The 19,153-nt window shown below is 42.4% G+C and overlaps 1 protein-coding gene across 2 annotated transcripts in view; it reads right to left on the bottom strand.

Annotated features, from left to right (window-relative positions):
* Positions 1 to 1,909: 1,909 nt before the first annotated feature.
* ZDHHC15 (zinc finger DHHC-type palmitoyltransferase 15) overlaps positions 1,910 to 19,153 on the bottom strand; it is a 34,560-nt gene continuing 17,316 nt past the window's right edge. Inside the window, exons 2-12 of one of the 2 annotated variants that reach the window (XM_053373907.1) lie at positions 17,102 to 17,128; positions 16,684 to 16,778; positions 15,233 to 15,353; positions 13,880 to 13,949; positions 13,117 to 13,149; positions 11,926 to 12,046; positions 11,023 to 11,155; positions 10,247 to 10,373; positions 9,865 to 9,974; positions 5,970 to 6,053; positions 1,910 to 3,054 (exon numbers count right to left, since the gene is read on the bottom strand). In XM_053373907.1, the coding sequence (XP_053229882.1) occupies positions 6,010 to 6,053; positions 9,865 to 9,974; positions 10,247 to 10,373; positions 11,023 to 11,155; positions 11,926 to 12,046; positions 13,117 to 13,149; positions 13,880 to 13,949; positions 15,233 to 15,353; positions 16,684 to 16,778; positions 17,102 to 17,128 (881 nt within the window). In that variant the 3' untranslated portion in view covers positions 1,910 to 3,054; positions 5,970 to 6,009. The remainder of the gene's footprint in view (positions 3,055 to 5,969; positions 6,054 to 9,864; positions 9,975 to 10,246; positions 10,374 to 11,022; positions 11,156 to 11,925; positions 12,047 to 13,116; positions 13,150 to 13,879; positions 13,950 to 15,232; positions 15,354 to 16,683; positions 16,779 to 17,101; positions 17,129 to 19,153) is intronic. The other variant, XM_053373909.1, reaches the window with a different exon arrangement.

The raw sequence follows: 19,153 nt of genomic DNA, 5'->3' as shown, positions 1-19,153 counted from the left end.
ATCCTGTCATCTGCCATTCAGAGAATCATCAATGACCTGCTCCTTAGAACAGGTGATAACAACTGATGGAATATTTTGCAAGTTTCTTTGTTTACTCAGCATGTATAGATGCTCTTCAACGCAGATCCTTGAAAAAAAGGTTAAGAAGACAAGGGACACAAGCTACATAAACATTTTTAAATAGTTTTCTATACTTGGGTTTATATCTGTAGGCATAATGTTGGCAGTATTACACAGATATTGCATTGTTAGTAAATTGGGTATCAGATCCCTGGTGTTCATGAGTGCACAAAATTTATGCTGCAGCCTTTCCCAACTTGGTGTCTTCCAGATGTTTTGGATGATAACTGCTGTGCCTGAAAGGGGTAGATGGGGGTTATAGTCTAAAATGTTTGGTGGGCACCAGGCATTTCTGGATTGTGCATTAGAGTATATTTTTCCTCTATAAAGTTCTCTGGACCAGAGCCCTTCTAAACTGATGATTGTTTAGAATAAAAATTGTTCATTTAAGAAGCCTGATTGCAATAAAAACAGGTTGCTAAGGTGTTTTCAGAGATAAACTTAGGTTATTTTGGGTTACTTCATAATGGGAAGTTTTATTTAGGCAAATTATGAAATTAAGCACAGCTTCCCCCCTCCAAAAAAAATGTTTAGCAGTATAATTTACATTTATTCCATTTGTGCTATTACAAGCTGAACAGCTGAACAGCCCCTAGGGATCTGGCACAGTAATAGAAATGACAATTAGAACAACAGTATGATAGTGTCTGCCAAGAGAAGGTAGTAAGTGCAGCATTAGTGCCCTGGCCCTGTATTGCCAGCCCTGGCAAGAAACCAAAGCATTCTATAGCTGTGAACACAAAAGAGAAAGATGGGCCCAGGCTTTTGGCCAGCTGGAAGTGACATCCTCACCTATCCCTATTCAGACCTGGCTTTTGGCAGTGAACTTACAATGCAGGATGTGGGTTGTGATTCAGTCTATCCCCAACCACACACAAGGATATTATTTATGTGTATTTATACCCTGCCCTTCATCCCCAAGGGAGCCCATAAGAAAGCCCTGCTGGATCAGACCAAAGGGCCCATCGAGTCTAGCATCCTGTTGTCCCAATGGCCAATCAGGTACCTATGCAAAACCTACAAGCAGGACAGAAGCACAACTGTACTTGTCCCACTTGTGATTCCCAGCACCTGGCATTCAGAGGCATGATGACGTTGATACTGGAGGTGGCACACTGCCATCATGACCAGTAGCTACTGCTTGCCTTATTGTCCATGCATTTGTCTAAATTACAGTTGCTACGCCTTATGGTGGTGAATTGCGTAGGTTAACTATGAGCTGTGTGAAAAGCACAGCTGTTGAAATCAATTAAGGTTTAAGCACACAAGCTTAAATTATTTCAGTGGGATTGAGGTATACGTCATCTTCTGTGTTGGTCTTCACTTTTTGGGGCAAGGTTGAGGAATTGCACATTAACCTTCTGGAGCAGTGGGGAATGTGAGATCCCGTAAACATGACCATTGAAAAAGGAAGAACAATGGAAGAAATACTGAGACAACACAAGAAATGGTGAAGTATTTCTTTTCCCAGCTTCTTAGCAAGGATGTGTAAAAAAGATGCCTTGCTCTTGAGGGAGAGAGCTGTGCAAACTCCTCTGTGGTACACATGCTTGAGACTCCAGTTCAACGTGTATACCATGATATCCTGCGTCTACCACACAGTCCACCCCCCCCCCCGGCCAAACAATGCTTGTATTTTCACCACTTATGCAGCAACAAAGTCTCAGGAAAATGTCTTGTGTTGGCTGGACCTTCAGACTAAAAATGGTTCTTATATCAGATATAATTAGAAAAGGAAGACAGTCAGCTCAATCCAGCACATCTAATAGCACATCTGTCAAACGTTATGAAAAAAAAAATCTTGGTTTTATTTTTTCAACAAAGAGTCTCAGTCCCATTTGCTCACTGAAAAATAATCATTCCCCACTCCCCTTCTTTCTACTAAGTATTGAAAAATAAGCAATATTGGTTTGTGCCTGAGTGGTGCCTGCTGGAGCCTCACATGATTGAAGGGTTCTCTGTGCAAAATGTTTCCCTCTAACATAAAGAAGTCTAGACAACTGATCCCCAGCATGGCACTTTTCTATGTGGAGAGAGACTTAGAAGCCTTCACCAACCTGGAATCCTCCAGATGTTTTGGACCACAACACTCATTGGCCAATGCTAGGTGCGACTGATGGGAGTCATGGTCCAAAAGATCTGGAGGGAACCAGAGTTGGGTACCCCCCCTACAGTCCGAAGTGGTGCAGTTCAGGCACAGGCTGACCACTTCAAGGAGTACTGGGCCACAGGTCAAAGGGAGGTGTTCCGTGTCAGGATCCTGCCCAATATTTTAGAAAAGAAAACGTCCCTTTAAAATTGTATGCATCTGCAACAGGGATTGTGCTTGAAGGCTTTTTTTTTTACACCACACCAAAAAGGGTGTGTTTCTTAGACCAAAAGGGCCAACATTCTTAACAGAATCAAAGAAAAGGATTTCAAAAAGTAAGAGGAGGTATTGTGGGCAGGGAGAGGAGACGTACAGCCTTAAACGTGCAGTGCATACTTGCCAGGGTTTCTAACAATAAGACCTGATTTGGCAACCATGATTCCTGCTTGAAAGCACTTGTACAAGTAGTCCAGTTGACCAGCCACCTACTCCTTGTTACAGAGCCATTCTTGTAAGTTGGCAAAATGAAAAATATTGTGAAATCCAGGGTCTTAGATAACTGCCATTAAGGCATTTGGAAAAGCATTTGCACAAAGAGTTCTCACTTATTCTGGGTAAGAAATAAAAAAGTAAAAGGTCTTGAATGGCCTTAATCCACCAAAGCTGCCCTTGCTCGAGTCAATAATCAGTAGGAACCCTTGGAGCCATCACCACACCAGTATCCTGAAGAACCATTTCAGACAGCCAGGATTGGCATCAGACGATGGCCCTTCTGCAGGTAATCCAAGTGCTTCCTTTCCTTTTGTTCCCCATGAATGTCCATCATAGAAGGAAGCTGAAATTCACTGGGGGAAGGGGGTGGGGGGAGAGAGAAAGGCATAAGGATGTGTCTGGTTGAAAGCATTTTCTCTCTCCTCTTAACCTCTAAACTAGGTGACATCAGATGCACCTTTGCATTAAAAAAAGCAAATAGTAGCTGTGCCTATGAGGGATGGATTATCAGTAACATGACAGGCAGGGAGAGGAGTTTAACCCTTTTCTTCCCCATTACAGCCCAAATGAAAATTGCTTCTCAAAAGCTGCTAAGCTACATTGGGAGGAAAGATTCATTGCACATAGTCAGTACAGCATGAGACTCTTATTCCCAGGGTCATGAGTCTGAGACCCACATTGCGAAAAAGATTCCAGCACTGCAGGGGGTTGGGCTAGATGACCCTCGTGATCCCTTCCAACTCTACAATTCTATGATTGGTACTGCAGAGCCAAACAATTAGTTGGGGAGAGGAATATGGCAGGAACAAGGTGCCCCCTTAGCATGCAGGACTTTGTGAAATGGCTTTCCTTTTAGGACAGAGACAGACAAGACATAGGGAATATCTGGCTACTGTCAAAAGAGGCACATTTCTTCCTGTGCCCAACCCACAGCATTGAGCAAACATCTGACACAATCTGTTTCCTGAACTCTTCCCTACGTCATTGAGTTCTGCTGGCAGGGATGGGGGACCTTGATGCAACTGCATCCCATCATGCATTGAGAATTATTATATGATACTGGAGGGAGAGGGGGCAAGCAGACATTCAGTTACTGGCTTTGGTATAAGCCACACTTTCTCTTTATTATCTAGTGCTGCTTTTAGGTTGCCACAGCCTGATGACAGGAACACTGAATCCTTGTGGCATGCTGGGAAAGGCTCCTCCTGAAGTGAATCATAGAAAGGCCATTCCTGCAAATGATGCTGAAAATCAGAGGTTGTATTTCCTCTGCCCACAAAAGCAAACAAAAAACCCCAACATTGACTAGAATTTCTCTGTGTTCTTATATACGTTACAGTGAAGTTATTATATAAAACCATCCAAAGGACGTTCACAAGTAACACATCCTCAACTGTTCAGTTTCTCCAGTTCTAAAGCAAAAAATTTCTAGCTTAGTTTGCTGGAAGGTTTTCCAAATGAGATCTTAATTTTCTGTTGAGTCAATGAATGCTTTCAACTGGAGGCACAGTTTCCTAAAATAGACCATTACCCCATAACTTCCAAGAACACAACTGTCCTGGTTATGGGTTGAGAAATCCACTGGTTTATCTGGAAAGGCACTGAAAGTTGGACAGTTCCTACTGAAAGGATCAATCAGGATTAAGGGGTTAGAAATAAGCTTTTTAACTTTGGGGCATTTAAAGATGATTTGGTCAGCATGGGTTGTTCTTGCTCAAGAGCAGGCTAATCAATCAACAATAGCCATTAAGCATTCATTGCTGCCAGGCTGGATGGTTTGTTTCCTTCAAGCTCACATACATACTTTTAGAATCATAGAATCATAGAATCATAGAATCATAGAGTTGGAAGAGACCACAAGGGCCATCGAGTCCAACCCCCTGCCAAGCAGGAAACACCATCAGAGCACTCCTGACATATGGTTGTCAAGCCTCTGCTTAAAGACCTCCAAAGAAGGAGACTCCACCACACTCCTTGGCAGCAAATTCCACTGTCGAACAGCTCTTACTGTCAGGAAGTTCTTCCTAATGTTTAGGTGGAATCTTCTTTCTTGTAGTTTGGATCCATTGCTCCGTGTCCGCTTCTCTGGAGCAGCAGAAAACAACCTTTCTCCCTCCTCTATGTGACATCCTTTTATATATTTGAACATGGCTATCATATCACCCCTTAGCCTCCTCTTCTCCAGGCTAAACATGCCCAGCTCCCTTAGCCGTTCCTCATAAGGCATCGTTTCCAGGCCTTTGACCATTTTGGTTGCCCTCCTCTGGACACGTTCCAGTTTGTCAATGTCCTTCTTGAACTGTGGTGCCCAGAACTGGACACAGTACTCCAGGTGAGGTCTGACCAGAGCAGAATACAGTGGCACTATTACTTCCCTTTTAGTCTGTAACCTAACTCTATTATTCCAGACCAGCATATAAACTGATGAAAAAATATAGGAAATTATTCCTCAGGGTGGATCCAGAACACCAGCACTAGCTGGTCCCGCATACACTTATGCAGGAGTTCACACAGTACTGCAACAAGTTCTGTGGCAATTCTCATGCATCACAAGATGTGGCTCAAGCTCTGGATGTCACTGCAAATTTTTTATAGAATGCTCCAGTGCAGGGGTAAGTAACATTTTTTCTGGCCCTTCCCCAACCCTCTAGTAGAGCCACATGCTAGCAATGGTTGCGGTCAAAAGAATCTACTCTGGCATGCACAGGCTCTCATGTGCACACACAGACCCTTCTCCTTGACTGGTCCAAGATCAATCTGATGTCCACGAAGGAGGTGATTTACATCCCCACCCCCATCACTGTGCAGGACACTGCCACCACAGTCCTGTGCCCATTTTACTTTCCCCCTTCCCCTTTTTGCCACTGCCAAAATTGGTGGGGTCTTGGGAGGGAAGGAAAAATTGCTTGGAGGGACAGATCAGGCCCCCAAAACTGAGAATTAGCCACCTTGCTCAAATGAAAAGATGTAAAACAGCCTTCCTAAGAGCAGAAGAAACCACTGGCTATAAGGCCTTCTGTGCTAACAAATCACTTTGACTGACCAAGCTTTATCTGAACCACCAAAACTCTTATCAAAACTTATTTTCATGTCTAGCCTATCCTAAGAGGAGGGTTCTGGGTCTGTTAGTGGCAGACTGAGGACCTCAAACTTTGCAAACCACCCCCCCAACAGATCCAGGTCAAATGCACATGCATGAAATAAATACTGATCAAAGGAGCTGGTACTATGGGTGGGGTGGGGGTTAACCTGAGGATAGGATGATTACCTGGGAGTGTGAGTTTTGTATCAACAGCCTTTCAAAAATCTTACGTCTCCATTTCCACAGAAATTGAAGAACCTTGGTTGTAATCTAGTTGGTAAAACAAAAACATTTGCACCAAATAAAGCATTAATAAACACAGCGTCAGAAATCTGAATGTTGCAAAACACCACTACGGTGAAAAGTAATTGCATGCTGTCATTCAAGTCTGGGGTTACCCTCCTGATTTCCAGTCTAAGACCACTTTGTTTATTGGCACTACTCTACCCAAGAATGGGTTTCCATGACTACCACACTTATGAAAGCAGAGTCGGGAAGCTACAAAATCCACAATAAGGCACAATATTGTACGAAAATGGCTGATGTTGGAACCATGGATTCAGTTGCAGAGACTTAAAATGAAATGTGGGAGAAGGCAGACATTGCCCTGGTTCAAACATCACATTAAACCATAGTTTAAAATAAACTTTGGTTGAAAGTGAACCTGTAGTATACTGAAATTCTTGGCACTTTGCTCCCTCCCTCCCTCCTGCTGCTGGTATGTTGCCTGTATAAACTCATGGTTTGGCCTAGCATTACATCTGAACCTGGGCTCCTGGTTGGTTTCTCTCCAAACAAACCATGGACTCATCCACACTTCTGCTTGCTTTAGGAATTGTAGCCGCAGGCCCAAGAGGTGTTCTTTTTGTCCCACCGTTTTCCCCGGGGAAACCCACTATTTACCATTAAATCGGGAGTAAACATCAATTGGGTTTTCTGCCTAGAAGTTACTGTCCAAATAGAAGAAATTGTGGCACTAAAGGATGTTCAGAGGAGGAGAAACCAAAGTTTGTTATTGGCTCACTGTACATGGTTAGTTTGGGGAAAACAAACCACAAACCCAGGTTAAGACATTATGTTAAGCCAAATCATGGATTGTTTATCAGCAGCATGACAGCAACTTTTATCTTTGGACTTGATGTGTATTTATAATTGCTGGTTTTATTAAAGATGTGAGCTTTATAGGAGGTTTTGCATTATATTCTACTAAATTATTGTCAGATTCCCCCCCCCTCCGTTACTGTCACTGTGCAATATGCTTTGAGTGAGTTTTACTCATAAATGTGGACTATAACACTTTTAAATAAATAATAAAGTTAATAAAGCTGTAATTTCACATCCTCTCACCGTGGGACTAAGCCCCATGAAACTGAGTGAGACTTTCTACTGAATAGGCGTGTGTGCACTGCACCACAATCTAGCAACATCCTCGCCCCATCCCCCGCTCTCTCTCACACACATGCACAGCATGTAATGAGTTCCCTTTCCTGCAATCTAAGTGGTGTAGCATCAGGAGAAGATGTTGCCCCAATCCAGGTGCACTAATGACAATCTTAGTCACTCATGAGAGACAATGCTGAACGCAGCCACTTCAACAATTCTTCCAAGATCCTAGGAGAGTACATTTCTCCAGCAGCACTGGAGTTCGAAGTGCGAGTCTCAGAGAAGATGAGATTATTAAATTTTGCAATGAAGCATCCTTCAGAGCATTTTCTAGCACAGAATAATGTCAATGTGAAAGCCGACAAACATGGAGTTGAAGGAGTGCCATGCCAGAAAGGGAGGGGGGAGTTTTACCACAATCCCTTTCAAGTGCTTCCAGGACACTGAGATTTGGGAAGACAACTTGACCAGTTCTGCAGCTCCACTGATTGGCTTTGCTGGATATGCTAGTAGAGGAACAAGGGTGGGAGCATTCAGATACTCTTTAGATTAACTGTTTTTGCCTAAAGGAGAAGCCTTGCTGGGGTGAGCCTATTTATCTATTCTTATGTGCACTTCTTCTGAGAGTCCATTGGTTCAATCTGCAGCAAAGGAGAAAGTCACAGGCCTTCCCTAGCTATGTGACCAGATTTGTACAATTCAGTAGTAACAAATTAAATCGGTACCAGAATAATTGACAGCAGCTTATTACTTACTGTGTTAGGCACATGCAAAATATTTGGCAAGGTTTTGAAGGTTTGACACTCAAGGTCTGCTGCAGGCCTTTGCTGCCTTGAATGGGAACATCCTGTCTGAATTCAAAGGGAACTCCAAGACTTTCTGCAAAATGATGAAGGAATCTGGGGCAACCTCTCAGTCTGCGCAGAAGGCTAGTGATACTGCAAACAGGGCATGAGCCTCAGCTTGTGAGCCTGTCTTTGAGTTGTTCCTTAGCCTGCCTGTCTGAAAGCAATGCAAGCCCCAGCGTAGCTGCAGCAGCTCTAAGTGGGGAAGCTTCCTAAGAGGGTGGCATGTGGACAAAAAGGGATCAGGGTCAAATAGGGCCAGGCATGGCTCCTCCCCACAAGACCAACACAATGCTGTTCTCTCTGCAAGTCTGACAGTGGGCAAGGAGGTTTACCAGGAGACAGAGAGAAACCACCTGGCTCTCTCCAACTGCTTCTCCTGCTTAAATGGAGAAACAGGAAATCAGGGCCCTCAGTGGTGAGAATTAGATTGCCCAAATCTTCCCAGACAGCTGCTTTTAAGGATGTGGGGAGAACATAAATTAAGAAGAGCCTGCTGGATCAGGCCAATGGCCCATCTAGTCCAATAGCTGAACAGATGCCTGTGGAAAGCACTCACACAGGACTGGAGAGCAAAAGCACTCTGTCCACTCCTGCGGTTTCCAGCAACTGGTACTCAGAAGCACACAGCCTCTGACTACAGAGGCAGAACATTGCCACCATGGCTTGTGGCCACTTACAGCCTTTATCTCCATAAATTTGTCTAATCCCTTTTTAAGCCCCCCAAGTTGGTGCCTATAGTGGGTGCCATAGTTTAACTACGCACTGCATAAATTTTGTAGTTTACAGAGTTGTTTATTGGAAGCGCAGGGTTTGTTTAGGTCATAGAAAGGAGGGGCAAAGGAGTGTGCTCTGGCCTCGTTGCCCTGCTGTTAGATTTGCTCAGCTGCTTAGCTCTCTCTGACACTTTGTCAGCTGGGATTCTCTGCAGCTCATGGAAGTGGCTCCTGTTGTTTGGCTGCTCTAAATTCATATGCCTGGCTAGTTCCTCTCAGCTGCTGTTGCAGCCAATGAGGTCAGAGGGTGTGACTCATAGTTGCTCTTGATTCCAGGAGCAATAAATGGGATGGTTAGCCATAGTAACCAAACCTCATTCAGAAGCAGCAGGAACATCTAGAGTGCAGGGATAGAGACTGAACATCAACCCTCCATCCCCATGTCTCTGTTGCTGATGGAGCCTTTAAGAACTGCATCAGAGTATTATGAGTGGTCACCTGCTGCTGTTGCAGACTCTAGAATGTCTGATTACTATTTCCTGCACTTGGCAGGTCTGAGGAACCAGCTGCTAGTTTTATTATTTGTTGATACATGACTGCATTGGAAAGCTTATTATATCTGATCAATTGATACATGCTTTAATGAACTGTATTGCCTATTTTATAATTAATTAAAAATGGTATAATGTTCAGATTTTCAACATGAATTATTTGTATTGCCATATTATGTTTTGAAATGAAATGGTATTAATTTTTGTACTGTATGAATGCTCTTTTGCTATGTACTTCTGCTATTGTGCTGTGGGTCCCTTTGGGCTCATTGATGTTAAAAAAGTGGCATAAAAATTGAAAAAGCAATAGTGATAAATAACAATGATGATGAGTGGTTTCTGTTTGAAGCAAATCTTACTCATTTTCAAAATCCCACTTTGCATCAGAGGCCACCATACCACCCTACCCTACTTTATACATGGATATCTACATCCATCCTTTTCACGGTCCAGTTTTTGCACCTTATGAAATAGAGACTCCTGCTGCAATATTTGTGTCAGTCTTTAACGTGCCACAAGACCTTACTGTTGCAACACAGTGACTTTCCCCAAAACAGTAAGTTCCAGATGCATTTCCCATCCTCACCGAGGTTATCATCGTCCAACCCATCTTCCTCCCATTGCTCTTCACTTGCTAGCAGTGGATTCCTTGCTTCACTCAGAGTTCTTGTTGGGAAAAAATGTCCATCGCCTTGACTGTGGAGACAAAGGCAACAAATAGGTAAAGGCACCCGGGCTCCATCCAGAAGAAGGAGGAAGGGAGAGAGGGGAGGAGGAGAAGGAGAAAGCAGATTCTGTTTCTACTTTTAACTACAAAACTATTCACAAAACACAGACGTGATCTAGGCTGCTGCTGTCCCCTGCACCAAAGGAAAGTCTGACAGCCTCTCCTGTCTAGTTCTGTAGTTTACTGTAGAGATCTTGCACTCTACTACTCTTAGGCTGACAGCAGCTTCCTGTCTGCTTACCTGGATATCACAGGGAGGAACCAAAGTCTTTTTTTCTCTCCAAACACTTGTTGAAGATTTTTTTTAATGCCAAGATTAAATCCGTTTTTATCAGGGCCAGTAGGAAACACAGGAGCTGAAAAGGCCTCTGCAGACAAAAATAAAATGTGATTTGTTTATTACCATACTCTCCTATACTGAACTTGATAGCTGAATGCCTATCGTTTTGGAAGTGAAAAGTGGCCACTGAAAAATAGTAGTGGTTTCTGCATACTCAGACGCACCAGGTGTGTCCCCTTGAGTGACAGATTATAGAGACGAGCAACTTTGGGATTATCCACCCCTTGAACCATTCCACCACAGTTTCTCAGCAGAATAACTTGTACCAAAGAACTTGTACATAAGTTTTCTTATTTCCTCTTCCAACTCACATCATTTTCCTTTTGTGTCATGCATTTTTAGACAGTAAAGCCTGGAGGCAGGTTCTGTCACATCTGTAGTGATCTGCAAGCCACTCCAGTAGCCTTGAGTTAAAAAAAATCATGAAGAGCAGGATTACACTTAATAAAATAAAATAAAAAACAAAGACTGGGTTTTCACTGTCACAAAGGTCCACTAATAAAGAGGTGAACAGAAGATAGACTGGGATCTACTGATAGATTTCTGGATGATCTGTAGTAGTTCAGCAACAGTTTCTGACTTGCTATTGTTTAAAAATAGCAACAACAACAAGGTTTGCCAACACCCTCTGCTCCTAACCAAAGAACTCTGCAGAGCAGGTGCAATAAATAGCTTACCCAACGTAGACCTGTTTTGGCTGACAAGCCAGCAATGGTAGCCAAAGAGGAAGAGGAGGCTAACAAAAAACATGATTGCCACAAAAAGGAGGAAAAGAATATGGAACTTGGCACGCCCATTGGTCAGCTCCTCCTGCAAAGGAAAGCAAAGGAAAGTGAGCAGATTCACACATCTTTCCTACCAATCTTGCAGTTCCGGCTGTGGAAGAGCCATGGAGAGATGATGATAATACTATTCTTATTATTCTTATGAAACAAACAGCAAAGAACAAGACTAAAATTGACCAGGCACTAAATTCAAAGCAATTAGAACCCCTACCAGCCCCAACAACCTCAGCCTGATCACCACAAAAATAATCAACCCAAAAATGGCCACAAAGTGCTACACACACATACAGCGCACATCAGCTGCTGCCAGATAGAGCTGAGCTAGATGCACCAGTGGTCTGACTCAAGATAACGAAGACAGCCTGTTATTGCAATGAGATATATTCTCAGTTATTCTCCAATGAACGTAAAAAAGAATTTAAGAAAGAAAAACAAAATTACCAGGTCCAGGATATGACTTACATCCATAAGCCACCCTTTATGTGAAAAGACCAGTAAATCTTTTGTCGGCTAGCAGATCTTACTTGTGCCTAATTAGAAGACCACTTGATTTGGGCTTCATATATTGGAGTCAGACCACTGAACACAGTGTCGCTTGCTCTAAAGGAAGAGGCTCTCTCCAGGGCTTTCAGAAAGTGGTTTTACCACCTGGAGATGCTAAGGATGGAACATGGATCCTTTTGAATGGAAACAAACGCGTGTTTCCAGCTGAGCTGTGGTCACTGCTTTAATATTAGAACCCAGAGTGTCTTAAAAAAACCAATACATAGAAAGCAGTCAGGTTCAAAAACTTACGGTCCAATACTTGATGAAATACTTGAAGACTGTTGCAGCTATGTACAAGCAGTACAAAAGAGAATATGCTAAAAATAGCAGGAAGAATTTGTAGTTAGAAAATCCAATGCAGTTGTTTACCCTAGAGAGCAAAGGAGGGGGGAAAAAGCCACGTTAAGCATAATGGGGCTGGGAGCAAAGTGAAAGCAGTTAAAAGCACTCTTATTTCCTTGATGGAGCATCACTGCAGAGTGCCATCAACGTTATGACCTGCTATAAGAAGGAACATAAGAAGAATCTGCTGGGTGAGGCGATTGGCCCTTCCAGTTCCGCATGCCATTCTCATAGTGGACAACCAGGTGCCCCAAAGGAAACCCACAAGCAGGACCAGAGCACAAGAGCACTCTGCCCTCCAGCAACTGGTATTTTGGAAACACTGCTGCCTTCAGCTGTGGAGCCAGAGCATAGCCTCCTCCATGAATTTGTCTCATCCTCTTTTAAAGCCATCCAAGTTGGTGGTCATCACTGCCTTCTGGGGAAGTAAGTTCCACGTCAGCACTTGGGCATAATCTCAGTCTCATTTACTTTCATATTCCAACTTCATTTTTTCTACAGAAAACACAAGCCATCTATTTATTAAGGCTGAAAGTCCTAAGACACAACACAACTTGATTTTTTCATTCCCAGGGTGCCACAGATACTCAATTCAAATTTGGTTTAAAATGTGCTCCAGACTGGGGAGTGTTCAACCAAAAGATCCTGCTTTCCTATTAAAAAAACCCAAAAACTGGGTTAGCAATTTCCCATAGTTAATAACACTGGGAAACCTTTTATCCTGGTGCACAGGAGACATGAATTTCCACTGAATAGTAATTTCAAATACTTTTCCCCACTGGCTGTCATATCCCACTATACTTGGTACCGGAGTCTATGGCATTTATGTATTCAGATAATAACAGTTGGTCATTTGAAGCACTAAGACACACAGGTAACACTTCGTCTTTGCTAGTCATTAGAACATCTGTCCTCAAAGGATCCCAGCTATTGCCAAAGGCTTTTCTACAGTAGCCACCTGTAACCTGGTGCATCACAGATGTTTAGAACTACAACAACCATTAGCCCCAGCATCCATGCTGACTGTGGCTGAAGAGAGTTGTAGTCCAAAACATCTGGAGGACATGAGAAAGATAGAATTCAAGGGGTGCCACTCACCATGGGCAATGATGATCCATTTTTAATACACACCTGTAAAAAGGAAAAAAAAGATCAGGACACCATGAAGGGAAACACCAAAAGAACAGAAATAATACTATCTTTGGTTTTTTCATTTTATATTTTTAAATTAAAAACTGTATACTGAGAATTTATAACTGCCTGACTGTGTGTGGTTTTGTGCACTTCCTGGGGGGCAGGGTTTAAACAAAAAACAAACTCTTTATAAAGACTTGAGGAGTGAGGTTATCACCCCTCTTTCATCATCCATTCTGGGCCACCCAGTCACTGCCACAGTGTCCTTTCTCTTGAAAGATCAAGATTTATTTTATATACTGTAAATGACTTTTTATTTTCATTTTTTGTATATCATATTGTTGTTTTATTGCTATGGCCAATGGCTGATGCAAATAAAGATTCACTCATTCATTCAAAAACAAAGGTGTGGGTGCAGGGATATGCATGCTCTGTCAGTACTTAACTGGCAAAATAGACTCAACAAATTAGAAGGTGGGGACAAACACAAAAGGGAACACTTGCTGGTATCAACAGAAAAGACTGAAGTTCTTCCTCATACACAAATTCAAAGATGTGTGAGTGTGGACTACTCTGGTCGAATGGGAGGAAAGTGGATTAATAGTAAAATGATGCCCAAATGTAGACAAGCCCATGACTGCCCTATCTTTCTCCTTGAAGCATCAAGAGCTAGCTTTCTTCTTCACGAGTGGAGTTATAGTGATGTAAATCATTCTGGTAAACTTACATGGCACAAACCGAACAGTGATGGCAGCGGTCAGGTTTGATGAGCTGGCATCTATCACAGAATCGAATCGCTGCAAAGAAGCACACCCCATAACGCCTTCATTAGCCATAATGGGAGTGAGCAAATCTCACTCTCAATAGGCAGCTTTAAGCAAGACCATTTCCTCTGATAATACTGCCTGATTTTACAAGCTTGATTGATGCTTTGAAATGCATAAAATAAATGCTATTTGTTATTAACAGTCCTATGAAATTGGAAGCATGAATATGAAGACATTCAAGGCATTAACAGTAGCTTGAAAGATTTAAACACTTTAGTAAAGAGCAAACATTAGATACAAAATATGTTTGTGATGGGGCTTTGCATGTTTCACAAATGTAAACCACATTTGGCTTTAGACCCCCTGGTTGAACTGGACTTCATGAATGACTTCTTTTCACTTACTGCAAATCAAAGTCCTACTATTAAAAGCAACCAGTTCTGAGCTGGCAGTTCTTGTTAGCTTCTAGGAACAGAGAAGTATAAAATTCTGATGTGAGAAGGCTAAAATTAGCCATGTATATGGCCGTGATGTCCCACACTGTGCCGGATCCAATTAATTTTTTCAAGTTTAACAGGAGCACTTGTCAACCTGGTGCCCTCCAGAAGTTTTAGAATACAACTCCCATCGGCCCCAGTCAGCATGGCCATACTGGCTGGCGTTGATTGGAGTTATAGTCCAAAACATCTGGGGGTGACTATCAATGGAATCAAGCTGCTTCTTAAATGATCATAATATGGATCCATTGTCTACTTGTGACCAGTGGTGGTTCGAATCCCCACTCGGTCATGAAGCTCACCGGGTGCACCTTAGGCTAGTAACGACGTCTCAGCCTACCTCACATGTGACGATAAAATAGAGAGGGGGACAAATGTGTATGCCACATTGTGCTCCTTGGAGGAAAAAGTTGGGATATAAATATATATATATATATAAACAAAACCATGGGACCTTCCTGAAAGAAGTGAAGTGCATACTCTATCACTGGACTACTGATGTTTTAAGAGCACAATTCAGGTCTGAAATCCAGTTAGATCTCTGAATGTATACAGCAGCTGGAGACTGAAGCAGCATATGGTCACAAAGCATTGAGCCACTTTCTTACAAATCAAGAACATCTTTAAGGGATTTCCTCTCTACTACAAAGACTAACAGAGAAAGTTAAAAGGAAATCCTTTTAAACTAATATGATTCCCTCCGCATTAAGGTTCTTAAAGTCAAAAGGGCAAGGACATGTTTCATGAGGCGGGTTGCTGGTGTGTGCCGCTTAGAGTGATGAGGTGGACATTTCAAAGGCTGTCTGTGCAGCTGACCTCCATTCCCTGCTCTTGTGTACACGGGCAATTTCCGTGCCATTTCAGCAAGGATCTGCCTCTGTCCCTCTGGTCTCTCTTCGTTCTCATAGCGCTCCTTGTCAGCATAAGACATGTGGAACTGGAAGAAGAAGAAGAGGATTTTATTTATTTAAGACATTTATATACCACTTAGTCACTTGCATTTCTAAGTGGTAAACAAGAGACAAAGCCCCAAAACAGATTGCATAAAATATGGGAAGGTGCTGAATTGAACACCTTGACTGGGCTTGCACAATTGCTACATCTAAAGCGCTACAGAGTTGAGTGACTTTATCGCCAAAATGCAGTGCAACACACTCACAGCATGCTACCAAGTGCTTTGGAGGTGGTGTGTGTGTGTGTGTGTGTGTGTGTGTGTGTGTGGTGTCATTCAGCACTTCTGGTACAGTTAGCCTTGGGGCCACCTGAAATAACTGCTGGACAGTTCACTGAGAAGGTGATGCCAGCAGCAAAGTAGTTCTTCTCCACTACTTTCAGCACCGGTTCTCAGGCAGAGTTGTATGAACGAGTAAGAGTTTGGTCATCTTTGGAGCAAGTTTTCCGCCATGCAGTGCAGGCCTTGCAGCACTGGAGTGATGGTATTGACAGACCAAGGCCTTGACAGGGTCACTGGCTCTGTCCACAGGGAAATCGCCCAGAACAGCCAGGAACCTATCTGGCTCCATTAGTCTTTGGAGACAGACCATCCAGAGTCGTCCCCAACCACTAATGGTTTGGCTGTTGTCAGAAGTCTAAACTTTGCCAGGAAGTAGTCAGACTGTGACAACAGGGTTATGGCCACCCCTCTCTCCACTAAGGACAAAGACTAAACCAAGGGTATGCCCTGTACCTAGCACGCTTACATGGTCACCATGGAGTCCACACAGGTTTCAACCAACTTGTTATAATAACACAACTATAACTAACTTTATGGAGGCATGCTACTATAATATACAGTCATACCTCAGGTTGAAGTTGCTTCAGGTTGAGCGTTTTCGGGTTGTGCTCCGCGGCGACCCGGAAGTAACGGAACGTGTTACTTCTGGGTTTCGCCACTCACGCATGCGCATTCTGCTCTGGATGCGAATGTGGCTCCGGAACGGATACCTTTCGCATCCAGAGGTACCACTGTAGTTAGTTATGTGATAGTAACGTAAGTTACTACAGACAGCCCCTGACAAAGAGTCATTTGACCAAATCACATTGGGATGATTACAATTCGTATCATGCTGCATCTCTCTCCCTCTCTCCCCCCACTGTCACACCCCCACCCACAGTTGATCTGTTTGCTCTCAGGCTACTGTGGGGGCAGCAGGTGGCTCTGGCCAGGGGTGTTGCCTGAGTTTGGCTAGACATTCTTAAGGCAGCAGAACTAACTCTTGATTCAACTGTTTCCTTTGCTGCTCCAGAGCATCCCAGCTTTTTTTTACCTTTTTGTCCGGTTGCTGTGGAAGAGTAAATATAGACTTCCAATACGTCCATATGAAGAACAGGAAGATCACATGGAATATGGTGAGGTAGGCCACTAAAGGAGAAAAAGAGCAATCAGGAAGACATAGAGGGGCACTGATTCCCCCCATCCTCTTTGTTTTAATGCTTGGCTTCCAAGACAGTCTAGTCTTCAGGGAGATGAATAAATGAAAAGGCATGAACTCTCTTAGGTGATTGACAGGGAAATATTTATCTGTTCTACAAGAAAGCAAGATATTCCTAGTGGAGAAATTGGCCTGTGCAAATGACAAAGGACGCTAAAGGCCAAAGTACACATGATGGTGTTAAACAACATGGCTTAACGCTGCATGAAGCTTCCTTCACCCCTCAACTGAAAATGCATAAACAGCCACATACCTTTTTCTATGGAACTGGTCACAGTCACTGAAAGAGAAGAGGAAGACGGAAATGATATACAATGAAATGAAAAAGATGTTTAAGGTAACTTTTGTTTTAAAAAAACCAGAAGCTTTTCTTTTAGGAATTATAGGATTGGAGTTACCTAAACAATATAAATATTTATTTATGTATGCAACCACTGCTGTAAGAATGGTATTTGCCCAAAGATGGAAGGAGGAAGATGTCCCATCAAAAGAAGAATGGCTACAGAAACTAACGGAATATTCAGAAATGGTGAAACTTACTGGAAGAATAAGAAATCAAGATAACAAAGTCTTGAAGGGGGAATGGAAATCATTTATTGAATATTTACAAACTCATCATAAACAAATTAAGACATTAGCAGGATTAATGTAAAAATGTGCAGCACTGAAAACATACATGAAATGGATGGAAATAAAATACAACATAGATTTATATTGGGATATGCAGGAAAATAAATATAAAGAACCACAGAAAGAGGGGGAGGGAAGTCAAAATATGATATGTAAAGATGATTCTGTTTGAAATGTTTATTTGTCATAAATGAAAATTATAAATAAATAAATAAATAAATAAATATCACCTCTAGTGCAGGGAATAGACTTTGTTTTATTCTATTCTCTGTAAAGCTTTTCATTACAGTGGTACCTTGGGTTACATATGCTTCAGGTTAAAGACTCCGCTAACCCAGAAATAGTAACCCGAGGTACCACTGTATTTCATTTTATAATGCATATAAAACAGAGAGAACAATTATAACAAGGGAATGTACATAGTGGCATTCATGCAAACCTGTACCACAATAACTAACATTAACATAACGTAACGTAAAAAAAAAAAAAAGAGAAGAGAAAGACGTGTTTTACACAATATGCAAAACATCCTGAGGTAGTTCCTAACATTTCATGCACCTTTTAGAAATCCCATACATAATGGGGATTATAATTATTCTCCATGAATGAGAAGTCCTGTGCTGCTTAGGATGCTAAATTATATTTTATATGTCTAGCCTTTCCGCTCTTAAATAGTAGGTATCTAATCAAGAAATCCTGCCAACAAAGGTCCGTATAGTTAAAGCCGTGGTTTTCCCAGTAGTGATGTATGGAAGTGAGAGCTGGACCATAAAGAAGGCTGATTGCCGAAGAATTGATGCTTTTGAATTATGGTGCTGGAGGAGACTCTTGAGAGTCCCATGGACTGCAAGAAGATCAAACGCATCAATTCTTAAGGAAATTAGCCCTGAGTGCTCACTGGAAGGACAGATCCTGAAGCTGAGGCTCCAGTACTTTGGCCACCTCATGAGAAGAGAAGACTCCCTGGAAAAGACCCTTATGTTGGGAAAGATTGAGGGCACAAGGAGAAGAGGATGACAGAGGACGAGATGGTTGGACAGTGTTCTCGAAGCAACAAACATGAGTCTGACCAAACTGCGAGAGGCAGTGGAAGACAGGAGTGCCTGGCGTGCTCTGGTCCATGGGGTCACGAAGAGTCGGACACGACTAAACAACAACAATCAAGAAATCTTTGCATGCCTCACAGTGTTTGAACCGATCTCCTTTGCTTAATTTCTTCTGAATATATTCTTCTTTATTTACCCTTTATTCTGGGCATTTGACACTCAAGAGGCATCTTTTTAGGCACCACCTTATTTTGTGATTGTAAGTTGTTTTAAACTGATTTTAATATTGTGTTTTAATGTTGTAACCCGCCCTGGGACTTTGGGGTGAAGGTTAGCTAATAAATAATATATACACACATATATACATATAATAGGCTCAGGCTGAATGTGGCTGAAAGCTTATGCCCATGATGTCCTAATGCATTTATGTCCTAATGCACTTGTTAATCTATAAGGCACCACAAGATTCTAGTTTATTTTTGCTGCAAGAGACAAACACTGTTACCCTTCTGGAAATTAAAATACTGTTAAATCCAAGGGTTGTAATTCACTGAGGATTACCCAGCTTGAACCCTCCATTTATGATTATCCCCAAAGCCCCCATGACTTCTCAAAAAACTGCCTCCCCC

This window comes from Podarcis raffonei, chromosome Z, assembly GCF_027172205.1.
Source record: "Podarcis raffonei isolate rPodRaf1 chromosome Z, rPodRaf1.pri, whole genome shotgun sequence".
Classification (NCBI taxonomy): Eukaryota; Metazoa; Chordata; class Lepidosauria; order Squamata; family Lacertidae; genus Podarcis; species Podarcis raffonei.
Note: the sequence above shows the minus strand (reverse complement) of the source record. Positions and strands in the feature narration are given on the sequence as shown.